General features: G+C 53.8%; 1 protein-coding gene across 10 annotated transcripts in view; it reads left to right on the plus strand.

Moving 5' to 3' along the window:
* NRF1 (nuclear respiratory factor 1) overlaps positions 1-4,733 on the plus strand; it is a 145,912-nt gene extending 141,179 nt beyond the window's left edge. For 8 of the 10 annotated variants that reach the window (XM_045062976.1, XM_045062978.1, XM_045062983.1 and 5 more), the window contains one exon: positions 2,645-4,733. In XM_045062976.1, coding sequence (XP_044918911.1) covers positions 2,645-2,808 — 164 coding nt within the window. In that variant the 3' untranslated portion in view covers positions 2,809-4,733. The remainder of the gene's footprint in view (positions 1-2,644) is intronic. The other 2 variants (XR_006601404.1, XM_045062981.1) reach the window with 2 other exon arrangements.
* The last annotated feature ends 16,899 nt before the right edge of the window (positions 4,734-21,632 follow it).

A 21,632-nucleotide genomic window follows, 5' to 3' on the forward strand; every position in this document is an offset into this window, starting at 1 on the left:
TGAGTGGTGACATTATTGCAGTTTCTTGATAACCCACTTGTATGTTTATATTATTATAACTTACATTAAAAACTGTCCACTGCTGGGGGGGTGGGAGGTTGGGGTACCAGGTGGTGGGTATTGATTGCATGGAGCACTGGGTGTGGTGAAAAAATAATGAATACTGTTATGCTGAAAATAAGTAAATTAAATTTTAAAAAAAATTGTCCACTGCTAAGCCAAGTATATTATCACTGTTACTATTTGCTTTTTCCCTTCTGTGTTTTAGATCACAGACACTGCTTCTGCCCGCTTCTGGAAAACCCCTCTCAGTACTTGTCCCGGCGTGGCTGTGCCAGTGTCCCCTCTCTGCGCTCTCGGACCCACTGCAGAATTCCGGTCCGGGGCCCTCAGCCCGCCCCACTGCTCTTCCCGTGGGCTCTCGGGCTCCTTCATTCCCACGCTGCCTCTTTCGTGGTTTTCCCTCTTGCTGTGGAGCTCACCCTTCAGCGCTCCCTGAGAAAGCGTGTGCGGGTGGCCAGTTTTCCCACCCCATCCAGGTCTGAAGATGCCTTTCTTCTGCTGTCACACTCAGTTGGGAGGGGTGTCATTTCATGGGCGTGGGAACAGAGCTGGCCGGAAAGCAACTTCTCAGACACTTAAAGGCGTCTGCTTTGATGCCTTCTTGAAGGAAACTGCTCCCAGCTTCCAGGCTTGCTTTTGAGAAGCCCCACAATATTCCAACTCCCAGTTCTTTGTACAGGGCCTTTTTTTTTTTTTTTCTTTCGGGACTCTTTCAGGATCTTTGCTTTATCCCCAGTGTTCTGAAATTTTGCAAAGATGTGTGTTAGTGTCTTGATCTTTTGTCATCTTGTCTCCTGGGCATCTAACAATGTGTCTGATAATTCCCTACCTTTGGAGTTTTTTTGGTTTTGTGTTTACTGTCTCTGGAATTCTGTTTTATCAGTGGTTGGACCTCTTCCGTCTCATACTTTTCTTTCCTTTCCATCTTTGAATCCTACTTTCTGAGAAATTTCCATGACTTTATCTTCTGCTTTCATTGGATTGTATTTCATCATTAGATTTTTTTACTTTAAAGTTTTTCTCATACTCCGTTTTAAGAAAAGCATCCCATTTTTATGATACAGATCTCTTCTCTGAGGATATCAGGGTTCTGGGGCTTTCATTTTCTTCTCCCACCCCCACCATTGTCTGCAACCTTGTGTCAGGGAGTGCAGGCCACAGCTGGGCCATCTGTAGGCCTCGGGGTAAGCACTGGCACAGCAGGCTGGAGTTTTCAGTGTCTTCCCCCCCCCCCTGCCCCCGTTTCCCCACCCAACAGGTATCACTGGGGTCTTTTCCAGGCTCTCCAGGTCAGCTTCCCGGAACAGTGGATGAACTTCAGATGTCCTATCAACGAAGGGCAGGGTTTCTGGGTGTTGGGATTGGTGCAGTACAGTTGAATACACACGCTTAACCAATTCCTGTTTCCAGCCTCGTCAGTTTCTGCGTAGTGAGGCCTATGTCCAGCGCCCTCCATGGGCGCAGGACTTGCTACTTCCATTTCTCTGATAAGTCAGAACCACTTTACATCTTCCAAAAACCTGTTGACATCCCTCATTTATATCCTTCTTCCCACTAAATTGCAGTTTCAGTTTTAAGAGGAAGAGGAGCTTGATAATAGGCATTTATTCTGCCTCATTTAATGCAAATCCTATTTTTTCTTTAGTATGTCATATAGAACTATCAACTTTTCTTTCTTAGGAAGGACTGCCCTTTTCTGAGATTATGTGCTTCTTCCTCCGTTTGTGTGAAACCATCCTTTCTATGTGAAATAATAGTGGTATTAGGAAACAGTTGGGTCTTTTTAAGTTGACCCCAAAATGTATTTTTAAATTTTACTGGTCTGTGAATCTAACATCAAGAAAACAATGCCCTAGGCTTCTTTTTTTTTTTTTTTTTTTTTTTTTTTTTTTTTGAGAGTGGTGGGAGGGCAGAGGGAGAGGAAGAGAGAGAATCTTAAGCAGGCTCCATGTCCAGGGTGAACAATTCACACCCGACGTGGGGCTCAGTCTCGTGACCCTGACTGAGATCACAACCCGAGCCGAAATCAGGAGTCGGACGCTTAACTGACCCAGCCACCCAGGAGTCCCCCCACCCCTTTTTTTAATAAGCAAACACTAAAGGGAGAGGCAGTGGCCAAGAAAACAGGACGGATTGAGGGAGGTGTTTTTTCAAGCTGAGAGAAACTTGAGCATAGGCAGGCAGAAGACTGAAGAAGTCCGTAGCAGAACATCAAAGAAAATTAATGGCAGCCTTTCCCAGTGGAAGGAGGCGGTCGGGAGGGCTGGGCTGGGGAGGAGGGTTCACACGTGACCAGCCTTGCTTCCTAAAATGAGAGGCAGGCAGGCTCATCTCCCGGCAAGTTGGGGAGGCCCTGCTCTGGGTCCCATTTCCACAGTTTCTTCGCATTTTCTTTCCTGACAGTCCATTTTAAGAATGACAGTGGGTAAGAGGAGGGATATATTTGTGCTTGGACAGTGGTGGGCGATTACACGAGGCTGACCAGCGGTACCCTGAAGGGCTGGGGCTGGTTGCCCTGTCCAGGCAGCATCTGGGAAGCTGAGCCCGATCCCCACCAACCATCTCCCCTTTGTCTCCCCAGGACTGGTCCAGATCCCCGTGAGCATGTACCAGACTGTGGTAACCAGCCTCGCCCAGGGCAATGGGCCGGTGCAGGTGGCCATGGCTCCTGTTACCACCCGGATATCGGACAGCACAGTCACCATGGACGGCCAGGCTGTGGAGGTGGTGACGTTGGAACAGTGACATGCAGCCATACCGTGGCATCGTTTTCTAGTCTACTTCAAAATTTTTTACACGTTTGCAGAGGTGCAATCAAGTGGAATTAAGTCTCTCGACTTCGGAAGAAAAGTTTTGTTAACCTTTTATTTAAAAAGGAAGAAAGGCAGTGGGTTTTGGAATTGCATTTTTTAAAGCACCACTCTTGATTTCTGGGATTGGTGGAATAAGATACTGTGTTGTCAATTTCACCATCCCGAAAAAGCCAAATTGTGGCAGGACTTCTTTCTGCAGAAACATGTGTGTATACTTACGTGTGTGTATGTGTGAGTGTGAATATATGTATATGTGTACATATGGATATACACATTTACATATATATAAAGTATATATATGTATGTATGTATGTATGTATGTATATGTATATATATACATATATATATATGTATATGAAACCCGCATGGAATTATCTGTATGAAATCAAGGTGAGCTGTGGAAAAAAAATAATTCACCCAGTTTAGTGGGTGTAGGGTACGTGGCCAGACACAGTCACCCGGTTTTTGTTCATACCAGGGTCATGCGTTGAGCTACTGACAAACTCAGGCGGAGGTGACCATGCCCTTCACCAAAGCTGCCTCCCAGTGGCCACCCAGAACTCTCCCTGCTGGACTCACCTGAGGAAGGAGGTTCCAGAATGGGGTGGGGTCCAGAAATTGTGTTTGCAAGGTCCAAGGGCCTCGTGGCCTGGCAGCTGAGATGCTCCTTGGGCTGGCCCAGGTGCTGACCTTGCCACAGGCAGGTGAATGTCCTTAAAGCTCCAGGCAGGGACAGGAGGGATTTCTCCAGCCTCGCATCTCCTCCCCTTCCCAGGAAGCCTTCTTGATCTCATGACTATTAAAATGTTGCTTTGGTTTTAAGGTCAGTCCTGAATTGGTCATGTATATGAACTGAAGGTAACAGAAGTATTAAGGGTTTGAGGAGCCCGTGCGCGTGAAGTGTGCTTGTGGGCGTGTGCTTGGAGGGGAGAGAGTGCGAGGGGGAGGGGAGGGGTTGGAAGGGGAAAGGAAGGAGGGAGAGAAAAATCTTCAAAAACCAGGGCACACCAACGGGAGCAATTTTTTTCCTTTCCAGTAACTTTCTGTAGCTTAACAGAGGAGACCGGAGGTGACAGGAGCCCCCACGTTGAGGAAGGTTGCTCTTCATCCCGTGGGGCCTTGGAAGAGAAAGGGACCTGGGTGTTTCCAGCAGCCCTGAGGCAGGTCCTATCTCAGAAGGGACGCTGCAGTTTTCCCAGGTGCGGCCCGCTGGGCCAGGTCCCCGCGGCCCGCTGGGCCAGGTCCCCGCAGCTGCCTCCTCGAAGGTGTTGACCGGTCTGGGTGTTCTCAGTAACTGTTAAATTCTGTGATTTCTCAGCTGCAAGTCCTGAGTCTCCAGTGGCTAAATTCACCTGACTTCTCGACAGGCCAAATCTCTGCTCCTTGAGTACAGGGACAACTCTTCCCCTCCTCCCGGGCCCCCACGTGTGATAGTGTATTTAATGTGTTTTTTTTAATGCGACATTAAAAGATCCTTCACATCTTGCTCAGCCTTTGAGAAAAGTTTCAGATTCTTGTATTTGCTTGTTTTATATAAAACTATCTAATGTTCTTTGTATGTTTTTTTCTGTACGTAATAGGGGGAGGGAAGGGAAATTTACATATGAACAGTCCTAGTTCTACAACTTGTTATTTTTTTAATTATTATTTTTTATCGTCATTGTGAAGCTGTTCAGGGCTTTAAAGTCCGTGTTCCTTTGTGGTGAAATAACCTCCTAATAGTTTGAGAAATTGCCAAGAAGAAGAAGAAGAAGAAGAAGAAGAAAAGCAAAACCCAAGTAGCAGAGCATGGATTCTGTGTTGTTTTCCATTCTGTCTATTACTGCCTCATTCAATAAATAGTTTAAAATGTGGCAACAGGTAGTGGAACTGTTCATCTCTGTAGGAGTACTTGGCCCCTTGGAACTCCTGTGGGGTGGCTTGTTCTGCTTTTGAAAGGTGCTCGTACTCAACCGAGGTGGTCTTTGAATGGTGCCTGTGATGTGGTGGAGCCCTGTGGCCAGTGCCCACCTCTGGAGCAGTGCCACTGAATTTGTTTTATAAAAGGCTGTCCTGGGGGTGCAGAGCCAGTTGGGGGCTGCAGTCTAGTTCGAAAAGTTCTAACAGTGGTTTGACCACTCTGCTCTGGAGTTCTTTCTTTAAGGGTTCATTGCATTCCACATTAAAACTCAGCTTGGGCGATGGCGCCTGTCCTTCGGGGCTCCCTCCACGAAAGTGGTGTTCGCTCTCGCAGTGGATTATCCTTCTCGAAGCAGAAGCTTCACACCATTAATTGTCTCCTAGCGTTCTCAGTCCTTGGCTCACTTCTTTAATGCAATAAGTGCCTTCTTTCCAGGGTATACCTCCTGCCACACCCCCGGTTGTAGGCCCCTTGTAAACCACCCCCACCAGTGGACATCTGTGTCCGTGCCCACTCTGTACCTCAGCCTGGAACGATGCCCTCCAGCCCTTTCTTTGTCACTGGAGAACTGGGTTGGTTTCCTGGTGATGGTGAGTGAGATAGTTCAATGGAGAAGACCAAGGTGTTTTCCTTCATGACGTCAGTGGCTCCATAAAGCTAGCACTACTTCTCCCCGTTCTTGAACAAATGACACACTGTTGCCTATCTTCACTAGAGGGTGGACAGAAAGAGGATCAGTCGCAGCCAAAGCAACCCAACGTCCCTGCTGTTGGCTACCCAGGGACAGCTGGAGCCAATGGACCTCCTTACGGGGCCAGCCTCTCTCCAGCGGTACCTCCCCAGTGTATTCTGTCGGCCTGGCAAGACCCAGCGGCGGCCTTGTCCCCAGGCATGTGTGGAGAACTTTCCTTGGTGGGGCTCACGGAGACCTTTGTTTCCCTTACTGCCTGAGTCCCCGCTGGCAGCTGCTTCAGGGACCCGGGAGGTAAAAATCACTAAGTGAAGGGTAAGTGGCTCAGGTGGGAGAAGGGGGAGGCGTGGGAGCGGGTGGAGTGGAGAGAATCCGCCTAAAAGGAGCAGCCTCTCCTGCCGCCAGCAGATTGCCACCAAGTGGGAGCAATATGGGCCCTAGAGGCCCATCTTCATAATTTTCCAGAGAGGATGAGGGGTCCAGTCTCCTGATTTCAACAACAGATCAAAAAATCCTTTACATACTCTGCAGGCAAACAAACACCTGTCGACCAGATCTGGCCCATGGGTCCGTTTTGTTTAACCTGGTGATAGCCTGCCCTGTGTCAGACGAATACAGCCCGACAGGTGCCTGTGGGCAACAAGATGGGAGGAAACGTTTGTCTGAACAGAGGTGCTGCAGCCCCGGTGGTGGGTGCCATCTGGACGGAGTGCGGTAGCAGAACGAGTTCTGTCATCTTTTGTCTCCTTCAGGGCCCTCTGCCTTAAGTCATTTATCATCCAGGCTGCAGAAAAAGAGCCAGGGCTCACAGAAATCGAGACTGGGCTAGGCATTCTAGGCTCTAAGTCTGCAGCTGAGAAGTTACTGGCGATGCTGGTGACCACTGGAGTTGTCTGAACTCAGAGCAGTGAGGAGAAGCAGAAGGGCAGGGAAGATCAGGGCTGCTCGTGCACCCTGGACCTCACTCGGACCCAAGCCAGGCTCATCTGCAGCCACTTGGCACATGGAAAAGGGCCTCCTCTGTAATGCGTAATGCACCGGAAGCCTCCACTCCGAGTGTGGCTGGCTTGGTACCCAGCCGTGGTGGGTCCCTTTAGTGTCAGCACCAAAACTAAAGCTTAATTAGTCAGACGGAGGCTGCGTGGGGTGGGGGAGAAGAGCCCACATCCCCTCTCATCCCCACCTCAGTAGGCTCTGGGTCAGGTCATGAGCCCAAGCCAGCCTGTGACGTCAGCATTGCTCACGCCCAGATGTCAGAGGCAAGGATGCCCACTGGCACACCCCCACCTAGCCTCTACTGTTTGCTCCAGGTCGGCAGCTCTCCGAGAAGATGCCCTCAGGATGGCAGAGGCAGCACAGAGGGAGAGAGATGACAAGGTCTCTGGAACAGCTGGACAGGGTAGGTATTCCCACCCGCCATTTCATTCCCAAGGCTGCTGGGCCCCTGAGTGAGTCCCCAACTCATTCTGAATTTGAGGTTCTCTTTCCTGAAAACAGCTAGGCTGTTAGCAAACATTTGTGGACTACTGGTGTCTTGGGAGTGTATTTCTACAAAGGTCTGGCAGGGAGGGGAAAAGAACAGGGATAATATCCATCAGCAGAGGGAGAACCAGGCTCCCCTGAGAACCCGGGACTTAACCCAGGGCGACCTTGGGAGGCAAGGACAAGCCTGCATCCCAAGACCATATCTCCAGCCCTGTCTTGAGGCTTTCCTGGCTCTTGTTGAAAACTATGACTTGTCTGCAATTAAGAGTGTTTGTGTGGTACTCATCATAATAGTTAAAACTCATACAGCCCTTACAATGCTCCATGTTCTGTTCTAGAGAATTACCTATAGATCCACTTAATCTTTGCAAAGTACTGTTACTGTCCCCACTTCACAGATGGGCAAACAGGCACAAAGAGTTTAAGTTTAAAGTAGCTTATTTAATATTTGGGAGAAAAGGCTAGAAGCAATCCCCCCAAATCTAAGGCTCTTGTAATTAAAACTGTTTGTTCGACCGCAATTAATTGGTTTCAACCCAGATTTCTTCTGAATGTGTCTACCTTTAAGAAACTAGCTTTAGCGGGGCACCTGGGTGCTCAGTGTTACGATCCCAGGCTCCTGGGATCGAGCCCCGCATCAGGCTCTCTGCTCAGCAGGGAGCCTGTTTCCCCTCCTCTGTCTCTACCTGCCTCTCTGCCTACTTGTGATCTCTCTCTCTCTCTCTCTGGAAAATAAATAAATAAAATCTTAAAAAAGAAAAGAAACTAGCGTTAGAACTAACAGTAACTGAACAGCCGCTCGGCACAGGACATCATGCAGAATGCTGTACGCCTTGATTTCTCATCCTCTCCACAACCCTGTACGGGGGTCGGATTCCGTTTCATAGGTGTGGAAACTGAAACTTGGCAACTTCACAAGGTAAATGTGGAACTAGCAAACGGGTCCCTGGGGTCAGACTCTGCTATGTCTGTCTCTAGAAGTTCTGGTCTTCGTGCCAGCCATTCAAGTGTCAGGGCAGGTGTCAGAAAACAAGCGGCACATCTGGATTCTGGTCTTTTAAGAAACCTCCAGATGAGTCCCGAGCTTAGCCCACAAGCAGCCCTCAGCCATCAAGGTCTTCTCACGGTGCCATGGTGCTCCTGCAGGCCCAACACCGCGGAGCTTCCTCCGGCAGCTGGCCCTTTTCCTCATGCATGCACACACAGTCGAAGGCGCCCGGATGGAACTACAGCTCTCAAAACCTCTCACCCAATGAGTGACCTTAGTTTCCAGCAGTTCCTTAGTCAGAAAACTCAAGGAACACGAAACATCCATTCCCATATTCTCATTACTCAAAAATTTTCTGCAAAAAGCCAGTGTTAACATTATTAAATAATTAGATGTGAAAAAAAATGTTGATATTAAGAAAAATCTGGCCCATGAGAGCCTGCCAAGGGTGAAGGGCAGTGAAGATGCTGGGCCTAACACATTCTTGGGCACTAGTAGTTACATTATGTTGTTGGTAAAAACCACAGGGCTCAAACGTTACAGAGAGATCAGTAACCCAAGAAGCTCTGGGCAGGGAGGCCAACCCAAACCTGGCAAAGTAGTTGGTGAAGTCCTCAGTTGGGCCTAAGTCCCATACAGTCCTTGGCCTCCCCAGTGGCATTGCATGGAAGAGAATTTTAAAGCTGGAAGGGACGTTAGCCATCACCCCTCATTTAGGCTATGAAGGTTAAAGCCTAGAGGCAGAAAGATGCAGCAGGACCACATAAGTGTGGCATTGCACCTAGACTTCTCTCGGCCAGGGTCATACCCCCGGCTGCACTCGGATCCTCCTGCCTTGGCCTTAGCATCTGTTCTTAAAGCCTTAAAATTTGGTTTTTACTGGTTCATCCAGCAGAGCATGCAACTTGTGATTTGGGGGTGGTTTGTTAGTTCAAGCACCAGGTTGGGTGCAGAGATTACTTAAAAATATTTTTTAAATGTGTTAATTTATGCCTATATATTTCCCTTACCAGAGCTATTTTTTATAGAGAATATTTAAGCCAAATAATGAGTCTGAAATTTGCCAGAATTTACCAAAATTGTTGCAGAAAACAGTCATAAAGGATACTTTATTTCTTTGCCAAAAAAAAAATTTTTTTCTTTTTTAATTGACAAAAAAAAGAGAGACTAATCACATAGTAGGATTCTTTACCCTGGCCCTCAGGGTTCTCATCTGTACAAAACAGCGGTTAATGAACAATTCAGGGGACCTATCACCAACGCCCAGGTGATGTCCCCTTCTCCCAATGAATTAGGTGGGTCAAGTGTCGTCTCTGTTTGTTCCACAGATGAGCTGTGCCAAGTTGAGTTGGTCCAGGCTGTGAGTCCTGGACTCAGTGTCCTCCTGTCCTCACGGGTCCCAGTACTTCTGGCTGGGCCCAGCTCGCCTGCCCAGACGGAATGAGATGACATCAGAAAGTGCCCAGCATCAAAGCCTTTCTGGTGTGAACACCAGAAACCCAGAGGTGCTCGAGTAAAGATATGCTGCAGGTGGAGTGAAGGACCTGTGTCTTCAAAGCCCCAGTCCACGCCGACCCACAGGGAGGCGCGGTCTTGGGAGAGCACAGCTGATTGGCCAGGTGATGTCACGTGTCTGCCTCCAGGCTAATCAGCAACGGCCAGTGGGTTGGTGGCGGTCTTCCTCACAAGAAGAGAAGGGGTTGCGAGCGCCGTCATCTCCACCCAAACTGGGACAACCAGGGGCCAAAGAAGCCGGGATCCTAATAGCCTCCCTGCTGCCTCACTTGGCCACTACCAAAGAACTTTCCCAGATCTGTGAAAGTCAGGAAATTAGGGGGTCACTGGGGTAACAGTGTGCCCCGTCTGCCCACTTGCACCATCCCAATAACCTCAAGGTGTTTAAAAGTAGCTTTATTGAGATAATTTGCATGCCAGTCAGGTAATCCGTTTCCAAGTGAGCAGCTCGCTCCATTGCCTTTAGCGTATTTACAAAGTTGTGCCACCAACCCCGTAATTTAATTTTAGCACGTTTTCATCATTCCCCCCCCCCAAAAAGGTCATAACATTTTTCCCCAAAAAGAGCTTGAAGGTTATATAAAAGATGTATGTGGCGAAGTGAGGGACTGGGAATGAGCAGTCAAGACCAAATAAAAGGAGGCCACACATTTGCGGCTGGTGGAGTCAACATTGGTGATTTGATGAAGTTTCCCATTCAGCTTTGCTCTTGACAAAGAGGTCCCGTTACTAGAAGAAAGGAATAAATCGTCAGTTACTCAAAAGAAACAAAGTGCTCTATACTTTCTCAAAAGTTGAAGGGAACTCCTAAGTTATTTTATGTTCAGCATCTTCTACATTTTTATAACCAAAGCAGTAGCTTTGATTACTTCCTTAGGCTTCTAAAGCCTTGAGCCCTAACTTTAAAACAGCTCAATTTTGAAGGTGTTCTAGGGAGAGCTAAACTAATGTGGCATTTAAGTGTTTATTCAAAGATCATCAACTATCCAAGGAAAGGGTACGGGAGAGAAAAGTATGGTGAGCAGTTGTCAGTGAACCATCTGAGCTGGCCCCTTCCAGGTCCTTGTAAGACCTGCAGGGAATGGGAGAGGAGCATCAGGGTCACTGGTCTTGAGGAAAGTGCTTGGTTCTTATGATTTCTGCCTTCCCATTTCCATCTTCCCTCCCTGCCCATTACTATCCACCCCCCAGTCCTGGAAGATCTGGATCAAGAGGACAAAGGGAAGGTGGCCGTCTACAAGGCAGACCATCCCCCCATCCCAAACAGTACAGGTCCTGGAGTTTGGAAGGGGGTAGAGTTGAACTTGAGTTTGAGACTGAAGCTTCAAGGTAGTCTGGACTTAATGATAAACTGTATTTATAAAGGTATGGAATTCACTCAAAATATAATTAAGGAGCTGGAAGAGAGAGTCAACAGAATCTGGTCAAGGTCATGACTGCAGAAAATAAAACCAACGGTGTTCAAACCCGCCAAGGTGAGATGTCTTTGTCTTCAGAAAGAGAGAAGACACTTGAAACCTGTGGGCTCGTCAGGAAGAGTGAAAGCATGGATCTGTTTCCCCATGAGGGGCACCTCTGTCTGCACCTCCTCTCCCCCATAACCTCCACAGGATGTTGTCCTTGTCCTAAAGGCTTCTGGTCCCCAGCCTGTCCCCACTCCACCTTCTCAGGGGAGCTGCGGAGGCAGGAGAAGACTGGCTCCAAGAAGCTGGGGGCCTCCAGGACAGAACAGGGAGGATGCCACTGGGGGGTGGTGGAGGACACACACAGGAGACCCTCCGGAGTTGTCTGTTGATGGAGCTCGGCAGGGCCCATGGCTGGGAAAAGGGGGCTTTCACTGATGCCTCCTGTTCCAGCCAGCATCTGGCCCAGTGGAGCCAGCAAAGGTGGAGGCCTGGAAAGTCCAGGTCAGGCTTCCGCCAACACTGAATGGCAGAGCTTCGAGAACCCTGTATGGGACAGAGCTACCAACAAAACCCACTAGCCCTACCACCATGGAGTTTGGCTTTCCAGTATCTGCTGTTTGAGAAGACAGATCCATTATGAACCCAAAGTTCTTCAATTAATTTGCCCCTTGTTCACCCCAACAGCCTTTACGTACACTTAAAAAGCTGTGCACACGTGAGCTGAATCAGGCCTAGGTCACAGCTCAGGAGTTTAGGGACATGCAAGTGACCCCCACTTGGGCAAGGAACCAGTTTCAACATCAGGTGACACTCGACACCATGATGAGGCAACTGGTTCAGTCCCCATCTAAGGCTGCCACCCACTCCTGCACCCCAATACCTTTGAGGGAACATCCCCAGAGATGGAGAGCTTACCTGTCTTAAATCACGGCCTGACTGACCAAAAGGAAGCTCTTCTGGGAGACAAACAGCCCCTCTGTAGAGCCCACGACCTCTGCCGTCACAGGGAACCGTCATGTGTCTGGTCCTCCAAGTGACTGAAAACAGCATTCACATTCCCACCCAAACCTTTCCACAGCCAAAATCTCCTGTTCCAGCTTTTCCTGGAGATTGGTGAGCAGTCTCTGAATATAAACTGGACTAGACTTCCTGAAGGACCCTCCCAGGGAAAACCAAAAAAGTTGCATTTTAAAATATCTTTTTTTTCTAAGTTTATTTTATTTTAAGTAATCTCTATACCCAAAGTGGGGCTTGAACTCACAATCCTGAGTCACATGATCTTCCAAGATCAAGAGTCACATGATCTTCCAACTAAGCCTGCCAGGCCCTCCTAAAATACATTTTTTCCCCCTAAAATATGATGACTGAGCAATTATAATCCACAGAAGGGCATACGGGCACCCCAAATGTCACTGGTCTGGCCCAGACCCTCTGAAGATAGTACCAGACCCAGACCAAGGCACAGACGCAGCCTGTCACCGCCCGTGACCTGCTGCGGTCCCTCCTTCAGTGCCATCCCAGGTGAATGTGTGCTCTAAGTCCCCAGATCTTTCTTCTGTCTTCATTTCAGTAGTCTGGTCTCCTCCCTTCTCACCGCTGCACAATCAAGGGTTTTCCATAAACACAAGGAGGTTTTAACCTTTAACCTTCTCTTCAGATGTCAGCGTGCTGCTTTAAGCTGTCGCTCTATCCTCAGGCTTCTCAGCCTCAGCTCTGTTGACATCGGGACTTCTCGCTCTGCTGTGCACTGTCCTGGGCGCTGCCGGCTGGGTCAGCTTTCCTGACCTCCACCCGCTGGATGCCAGGAGCAGCCCCCACCTCTAGTTAGGACAATTGAGTGTCCCTAGATATTGCTACATGTGCCCCAGAGGGGCAAAGGAGACCTGTTCTGTACAGACCTGGTTGTGTTGGCCACGTGCCCTCCGTATCCTGGCGGCAAAGGGCTATGGGGAGAAGAGGCTTACTGCATACAACCCCCGCACACACCCAATGCCCTGGCACTGACATCCTTCTGTCTGACCACAGACTGGAGAGCACAGCCCAGGCCTCAAGTTTCTCTCTTCCTGCTGTCAGGGGGCTCCGTCTTGTTCCTTCTCCAGGAGCTGCTGCCGCCACCTGATTTCTCCCCCGGACCTCCAAGCTCAGTTCAGATGTCACCTTCACTCAAAGCCCACAGGCCCCTTCCCCGGGGGGCCATTGCTTATTCGGGACCCAGCACCTTGTGCCATCTGTTTGTACCACACTGCCCCGCCCAAGGCCTGTGGCTGGGACAGACCCTGTACGTGGGCTGTGCACCTCCAGCAGGCCCAGGCCTTCGCCATTAGCATCCAACAGGATTATCTGCCCATGATGCCTTCTGCATTGGGGCTGGTCTTCAAGGGGAGCCTGTCACATGGGGTTCTGATGCGTTTTGCTTCCAAAGTCGCCAGACCTAGAAGAGGTGGGCTCCCTGCCCCCTTAGTCCTCAGGCCAGAGCCCTCTGACAGACCCTGACCCTGCGGCAGCACCACCCTTTGACCTTGGGGTGGGGGTGTGGGTGGGGGTGTTGAGAGGTGACCAGGATGACAGAGGTGCCCAAGATTAGATCACATGAACTCAATACCCTGTGGGACTCCAGGGCCTCCCTGACCCATGCCTGGCTCCTACCATGTGGTCCTTGGTGCACAAAGATAATGAGACAGTCTGGGCCTCAAACAGCTTCTAGCTAGTGGAGAAACAGACCCACTCGTAGATGCTTCCAAGGCGGGGGCAGCCAAGGCTGGGCCCAGAGAAGGGTGTGCCTCTGGCGCTTAGGAGAGTTCGGGCGAAAGTAAGCCAGCCAGCAGCGGACATGCACAGAACCTCCTAGGGGAGCAGGAGGGGAAGCCCGGGGCAGGCTGCCTGGCAGGCCCAGTCACATGGGACCTCGCCAACCAAGTAAGGCACTTGGCTTGATCCTGGTGGCGGTGCAGGGACAGGGCTGTAACAGTCAGATTAGTGCGGGGGACAGTCAGAAGAGCGGAACAGGGAGCCAGCAGTGGTGATGGTATCCAGGCCCGATCCCCTCCAGCCCTGGCCCTGGCTTCACCACCCTCAACAACCATGGCCCCCAAGCTGGGTCATGCACCCCCAGAGTGGTGAAAGGGGCCCCCAGGAAGGCCAGCTCCCTGCCTCTGTTGCAGACCAGCGATTCACAGCTCTGGAGGCAGATGGCTGGGGCTCAAATTCCCTGCTCCTCACCAAGGTCAAGGTGCTTCTTGTCCTAACCCCGGTTGGCCCGCAGTCGTGAGGATTAACTGAAATCAGGAAAACACTGCACACAGTAAATGGTAAGAGATCAGTAGCTTCTACCCCGACTAAATCTGTCCCAAGCTCCCCAATTTCTTCTGTTAATTCCCCTCCCCACCAAGGCAGAGGAATAATCTCCCTCCTGCCTGCTTGTCCCACACCCAAAAGTAGCCAGGCCAAAGCAGGGGAGAGCAGAGATGGTCACCTCTATGGGCTTTGACTATAAATTCATTCTAATTATGTCACTGACCTGAGTGTTTACCAGCTCGCAGGCACACAGGGCACTGCAACTGTAGATGGTTCACTGTGCATCCATCTGATCCTGCCCCTGCTGGTGTGGCTTACGATGGCCCCATCCTCTTCCGGTCACTTCAGAATAGAGCCCTTTCAAACATGGAGTGGATCCCCCCTCAGCCTCCCGGGGAGTCTGCTTCCAGGTACTTTCCAGTCCCACAGCCTTGACCTGCCCCGGCCAGCCTCTCACCCTTGGATCCACACCTGCCCCCCACGTCCCTGGTCTCATCCATTTCATGGGATCACACTCCCCTCTGTCTTCCAAGACTCCCACTGTCCTCAAGGCCAAAACCAAACATGGTCTGCTTCCCCATACAAAACCTGCACTTTCTCAGGCAGGCTCCTTTCCTTTCTCCTCCTCCCCAAAGTCCTGCATCCATCTTCACCATCTCCATCTCCACCAGATCCCCCAACCCATCTCCTCTCTCTCCTCCGCAATCCCCCATGATGTGCCTCTCGCTCTCCCTCCCACAGCCTGTTCCACCTACCGCCCCCGGTGCTAACGCACTGCCTGGTACATAGTTTAATAAACGCTTAACAACAGGGAACAAACCCTTGTCCTCCTCATGCCTGGTACATAAATGACCCGGTTTTTACAATCAATACAAGCTCAGAGGCCCTCCTCTGGGGACGTACCCCCCACCTTCCTTATTCATCTCATCTCTTCCCAAACACATTGCAGATGCATGAAGTCCAGAGCCTGGAGCCTGGAGGGAGCCGAGGGAGATCTGCCCACCCAGCCCGCCCATCCATCCCAGTGGCTGGAACCACTCTCATCCCTCCAAGAGCAAGTGAGGGGAAGACAGCTAGAGTTGCAGGGGCGGGGGTGCCTCCCAGGAAAGGCAGGGCTGGGGCAAGGGGGAAAGGCCTTTGTGCTTCTTTTTGTACTGTTCACTGTGGGTCAGACCCTCCTCTCTTCCCTCGTCCACACACATGCAGCTCTGGTCCTGGGGCTGCCCCACCCTTCTGTGGGCACAGAAAGTATGTCTACCACACTGCCACCCAGCCATCCCGACCCAAGCTGGGTCCCTGACCCTCTGGCCTGTCTCGGAGTTCTCACTGCATCCCAGGCTCTGAGCAGGCCACAGCACAGCCCACAGCACAGCCACATCGGGACCCGGAGGTCCAGCCCCCAGGCTGCCCACTCCCCAGGGAGCCAGCCCTGCATTCACAGAAGGGGCTTAAACACATCCCCCCTCCCATCTCCAAGCCTCTGGCCCATCCATCCCTCCACTGCTTCAGCAAGATTACAGAGATGCCCATGGGCCGAGGCCGAGCCAACAGCCCAAAAGGGAGACCCACTCTCAGTGCTGCTTGGGAGGGAGAGACGCCCTCCCCTGAGGCCTCACAGCCTACCCGGAACAGAAGAGCTGGCGAAGGGTACTTAACTCCAAACATTCCCTCCTTCCTGAGCCCAGCCACCCAGCCCAACTCCCTCACTTCGGGTCGCACCTCAAGCCCTCTTGGTAGCACTCCTCAAGGCCAGAGGACAGCTTCCCAGCTGACTCGGAGACCTGTGACCTCAGGGGGATGCAGGGAAACAGTGAGTGTCACTTCCGGCTGCACCCACCCTCTGCCACTGCCCAGCACCCGGGGACCAGCGTCCTCCCTCCTTCCCTGGGTAGCAGCAGGTCCAGAGAAGCGGCGGGTCCCTCCGTCAGCGGCTGGCTGCCGAGCTGCCCGCCGAGCTGCCCGCTGAGGCCTCACACCGTAGTTGGCAAGTCTAGAACCACCGGATCCCATGACCTCACCAGTGTGAGTTCTACCATTGCCAAAAACGGGGGAGAGGCAAGCGGCAGCCGTGGGCCAGGGGGGCTGAGGGCGCTCAGAGGCCACTGCCTCTGCTGAGGAAGAGACCGGGAGAGTTAGCAGGGTCCGAGGCTGAGGCTGTCCAGCAGGAGGCAGTCTCCCCACTGCCCGAACAGAACAAGATCACCTCCTTCCAGGCGGCTCCTGTGGGACGGGGAGGGAAGATGGGGAGGTAGGGAGGGGTGGATGGAGCAAACACACAGGCAGCAGCTACCGCACCGGCTCAGATGTGGGCCCTGTCCCCGCCCACTCTGCGGGGAACCTTGAGGGCACCTCCACTCCAGGCAGAGTGGACTGCTGGGCCCCAGGGTTAAGAGAACTAAAGGGGGCCATGCTGTGCTGTGTACAAAGCACTCCGTGTCACTGTCTCATCGGATGCTGAGAGACCCCCTCCCCAGGGTCCAAAGCTGCCCTACCCCTCATGGAAGAAGCAGATTTTCTGTACCTGATTCTCTTCCCTCTCAAGCCCCGGAGAGGCGAACTGCCTGCTGGGGTCTCTTCCCTGAGGATGGTGGGCCAACCCCTGGGCTGCTGCTGCCGTTCTGCCCGGACCCGCACAGGTAGCCTCTGGGCTCATGGAACTCACTCATTTGGGCCAGTAAGTCGCAGAAATGAGCCAAGTCCAAACCCGCTGAACATACCATCCACACAGCATAAAACCCACCGTTTCCCCCCATGCTGGCCGGGCCCATCCGTACATCCCTAGAGGTTGGCTTCCATTGTAACCCCCCAAATGCCACCTTTCCAGGCCTCCAGGAAACTTACCGAAAGGGCAGCACACAAACCAGATGCAGGCAGGCCCTTTCCTAAGAGGTGTCTGAAGCCTCCTACGGTCACCTCAAGTCTTCAGCCAGCATGCAGGCCCAGCCCTTGGAGTTCCTTAAGGCCTCGTAGGCAGTGAGATCAGATAACAAGAGGACCCCTTTCCACACCAGAAGCCCCAGCAGATAAGCAGCTGCCAGGAAGGCCAATCCCACTGGCCGGGGCTGTGGCCCCCAGCAGGAGCAGGAGACAGCAGCCACTGCCCCTTCTGGGGTGGAGCCAGGCCACCAGGAAGATGGAGCGGAAGAGCAGAGACACAGACCTGTGCCATCCCCAGGCTCTGACTCCCCTGTGGGATGGGGCAGCAGGCAGGGGGGGGGGGGCGGGGCTGGCTGTAGAGCAACCTGCTTGGGGCTAAAGGTTCCTAGAACTGAGCAAGGCTGAGACTGTGGGCTTGGCAGGCGGGTTTGGGACACCTGCAGAAACTGGGCTCCCGGTCCGAGGTTTTCCTGGGGGCCAGTGACGAGGCACGGAAGCTCCCCCTGCTCCCTGTGTGCAGCGTGTGCAGAGGGAAGGGTGGCCCCTCGTCCCCACCCACAGGAGTACCAAGCCGGGTGGGCACCGGGGGGAGGGAGCCTTCTCCTCGCACCAGCCCGGCATCATTGGCACAACTGCGCAACCCCCGCCCGCGATCAATGGAGCTGGATCGCATTTCGCAGAGCCGAGGCCGGGCTAGGGATAATGGCTGGGATTGAATAAGCAAATGGAACGGTGGGGGAGGGGTGGGGAGGCTGGAAAATCCACTTCACACAGTCCCCCCGGGGGAGCTGCCATCTCCAGAAGCTCCAAGCCCCACAGACAAACAGGGGCCCGGCATGGGGGTGGGGGGCGGACGCCCTGGCCTGGCTGCTCTTGAAAAACACCAAAAAATCAGAGCAAAGTGCTTCCCGGAGACCTCCCCACTCGAAGGGAAAAATGCTTTCAGCTGCAGCGGGAGGGACTTCAGTCAGACTACAGGAATCCCTGCGGGTCACGGGGCCCTGGACAGATCAAACAGCTCCATAGCTGAGCTGCCTGGGGAGTGGGTTTGCTCATCCCCACTCCGTCCCTCCCCACCCCCCCACCTCCCCCCACCCGATGCACAAAGCAGAATTTAGGCTTTATGGGGTGGGGAGGCACAAAGGCTGGGGGAGAGGGAGGCTTAGGAAATGGGCCTCCGTGGAGAAGAGCCGGCTACAGGGGTGCCAGCCTGGCATGGTCACTGCTGTAGGTGAACTCATCCGGCCCGCCCCCCACCCCTGACTGAGAGGTAGGAGGTGAAACGAAGGGCCTACGGCCTTTGCCAGGGAACAGTGGGGCTGGCCCCCAGGACAGCCAGGTGGGGAGGCTGGCTAGAGGCTCAGAACAGGCTCCCCTGCTCCCCAACTAGCACCTGTTACTTGGGGCTCAGCAAAGCCACCCACCTGGGCAGGTGCTGAAAAGCAGAAGCGGAGCCACAGGAAGAGTGGAGCCCAGCGGCAGACCACCCAGGGGCTGAGGGGCAGCTGCTCTCCGGCTGGAAGGCCCACCTGCTCAGCAGGTACGGAAATGGGGCCTGACATTTTAGGAGCCCCAGCAGTGCTCCAGAAAGTGGTTCCCAGGGGCCTTCCAGCCCCCCTTGCTGGGTCCTTGTGTCCACACCCACCCCTCAGGGGTCATTCCGAGCCAGGCCCCAGACACCCTTCTTCCCTGGCCCTCAGATGGAGGCATGGAGCCTGGAGGGAAGCTCTCAGGCAAGGCAGCCATTTTGGCCCTGGAGTAGAGGGCCAGGGCAGAGACTGGCCGTCAAAGGAGAGATCCTGCTGCAGGGCCAGAAGTCTCCTTCTTGGGATAAATAAGCAAATAAGAAGTAGCTCTTCTTTCTCCACAGGACTTAGAAGAAGCTTTGGCACAGGGACAGCATCCCCCCATCTAGGAGGGACCGTGAGGGAGCTCTTCCCTCTGTGGTGCTCGGGGAACCAGCAGAGGGAAACGCCCTATCCCTCCAAGGCCATCCCTAGTGCCCCGGGCAGGAGGGCTTAAGTAGCCCAGTGTTCCTGCTGAGCCGTCCCTTGGATCCTGCCATCCTTCAGGACACACCACCCCCTCCATCCTACCCCATGCCTGAGGCTCACTCCCCAGGGAGAAACAGCTCCGTCCTCCATGGGGAACTGGGGCCAATGACTTCAGGCTTTGACAGCCCGCAGCGGGCAGGATCCCAGGCCAGTCAGCTGGCCTCTTGCTGGGCGAGGCCACCAGGGCCTCACACTGAGGTAGCCTGGCTGGGCCCAGGCCTCTTGGCCTCACTATCTGTCGTCTGGGGCATCTGAGCCCAGGCCTATAGGTTCAGAGCTGAGAGCCCTCAAGCCCTGGAAGCTAGGAGTGCCTGAAGCACCAACCAATGAGGCTGATCTCCCACAAGTCGTGGATGGTGACTGAAGAGTGTCACTGTCCTCACCCAACTACCCACTGACTAACCTATTCAGCCTGGCCTTCCCTCTCAGCTTCACTGTCTGGAAGGTGACTGTTCCGCCAGGGCCTAAACCATACACTCCCAACTCCAAGCCCACGGTGTACCCTGTTCTCAGGGACCACAGCCCACACCCCCCCCAACACACCTGGGCTGAACTCAAGGACACCCCCACAGCCAGGAGCTGCCTCCCTCAATTCCTGCGACAGAAGGCCAGCCAAGGTCTCACCCCAAGGGTGTGTGGGGAGCAGAGCTGGTCCTTCCTGACCTGTGGCACCCTCTGGGCTGGCCCTACAGATGGTGCCCCCCCCCACTTCCCTCCACGGCTGCAGGCGGCCCCATCTGCTGGCCCAGCTCGGATTGCCCGGCTTCCAGCTCTGCTGTGGCCCTAGGCGGTGTAAGGCGATCTGGCTGCCCACGGGGCTGCGGCCCTGGCGGCAGCTGAGCCAGATGGAGCCGCTGGGGCCCGGACCCGAGGCGCAGGGGCGGGGGCACGCGGCTGCAGTCCCGCTTCTCCCATATTGGCACTGCACATGATTGCTCAGAGCGGAGAGACACAAGCAAAAATGTGCTAGTGCCAAAATCGGCCAAGCAGATCGCAAGTGTGGCGGGCCCGCTGGGGACGTACCAGAGGGCGTATCCCGGCGCCCCCACCTTCCCCGCACCAAAGCAAGCCCATTTCCGATGTCCAGGGCCACCACGGGGCCCCGGGGGTGAAGAGTGCTCCCGAGACACTCGCGGATCTGTCTCTGCTCTGTTTATGGCCCTTCGGTAATTCACTGACCGAGACTGTTCACAGTGAATTCTACCAGTGCCATACACAGAACAGGAGTCGCGCTCTCGGCCCGCCGACCCTGCGGAGAGACTCCCGCGCGCCCGCTCCCCGCATCCCTGCGCAGCTCCCGCCTCCCACCAAACCTTGGGCAGTCCTCCTCACCCCACACCGTCACAAGCTTGACAGGCCTTGTTTCAGCCCCCAAATGACCTTCCACGAGGTGGTTACAGCGGAGGAGAAGGGCTGAACAGTCACAGCGTGGGGGAGGGCGGGGCAAGATGTCCACAGCCGGGTGTTTCCTGTCTCCACCTGAACGCCCACCCCGTCCCTCCATCCTCGGAGCCCACCCCGACTCAAGCTGGGGAGGGAGTAAATCCAGTTCAGAGCAGCAAGCCCCTGGCCAGATCGTCCTCTCGGCCCATCACGCCAGGCCCCAAAGAGGGCAGTGACCAGTGGAACATCCGGGGTGCCTCTCCTGACATCTGAGCACAGAACCCTCCTGTTCCAAAATGTCTTGGTCTCCACCATCCTCCAGCCCCTAGACTGCCCCTTGGCAAAAACAGAGTCTGGGGGCGGGGGAGGGGGAACCAAACCTGCTGCTCCCTGTGCTCCCACCCCAACTACACCTGATCCTGAATGCCCGGGGCTGAGCCACTCTGCTGCCGGCCGGTGGCCAGGACAGCAGAGCAGGTGGGCAGGAAGTTCCTTGGCCAAGCCCGCCCTGGTGGAGGGAGCTGGAGGCACAGCTGCCTTCCAGCGAGGGGAGCAGCGTCTGGCTGGCTCGGAGGGGACTGCAGAGGAAAGCAGAGGCGAGGGAGGCAAGGGAGGGGCTGGCGAGGTTGCATCAGTGGTTGCCAGAGTGGCTGCCTTGAGAGAAGTCACTGGGGCAGCTCCGGCCTCTGGTGCCCCGCGCCCTGGGGAAGGAACGAGGGAAGGGGAGAGAGGGTCGGTCTCGGGGGACCTGGGGCCCAGGCAGGAGGGCTGGGGACTCTGCAGAGTGGCAGTCTCGGCCCGCTCCAACTTGAGTCGGAACCAGGGGGCAGGGTGGCTAGAAAAGCAGCCTGGAAGGGTCAGAGAGTGAGTCGCCTGGCCTAGAAACTATCCAACTCCCAGTGACAACTCCCATTTTGGCAAGCAGTGACTCCCAGTGACCTCAAGGTGCAATAAGTCACTCTGTGTCCCAGCAGCTCATCACTGGTGTCCAAGGAGCCCAAATCACTGCGCAAGGCTCCCCTTTCCCCATGCTCGCAGGGGACTCCTCATCCTGCTTCAACACATGCCCATTGCTGGGCTCTGGCCTTTCAGAAGCCAAGCCAGATTGTGGGGTTGGAGGTCTTCCACAGTTACTCCCAGGCACTCTGCCCCGAGACCACTGT

Source organism: Mustela putorius, unplaced genomic scaffold, assembly GCF_011764305.1.
Source record: "Mustela putorius furo isolate JIRA1106 unplaced genomic scaffold, ASM1176430v1.1 tig00003845_pilon_pilon_pilon, whole genome shotgun sequence".
NCBI classification, from domain to species: domain Eukaryota; kingdom Metazoa; phylum Chordata; class Mammalia; order Carnivora; family Mustelidae; genus Mustela; species Mustela putorius.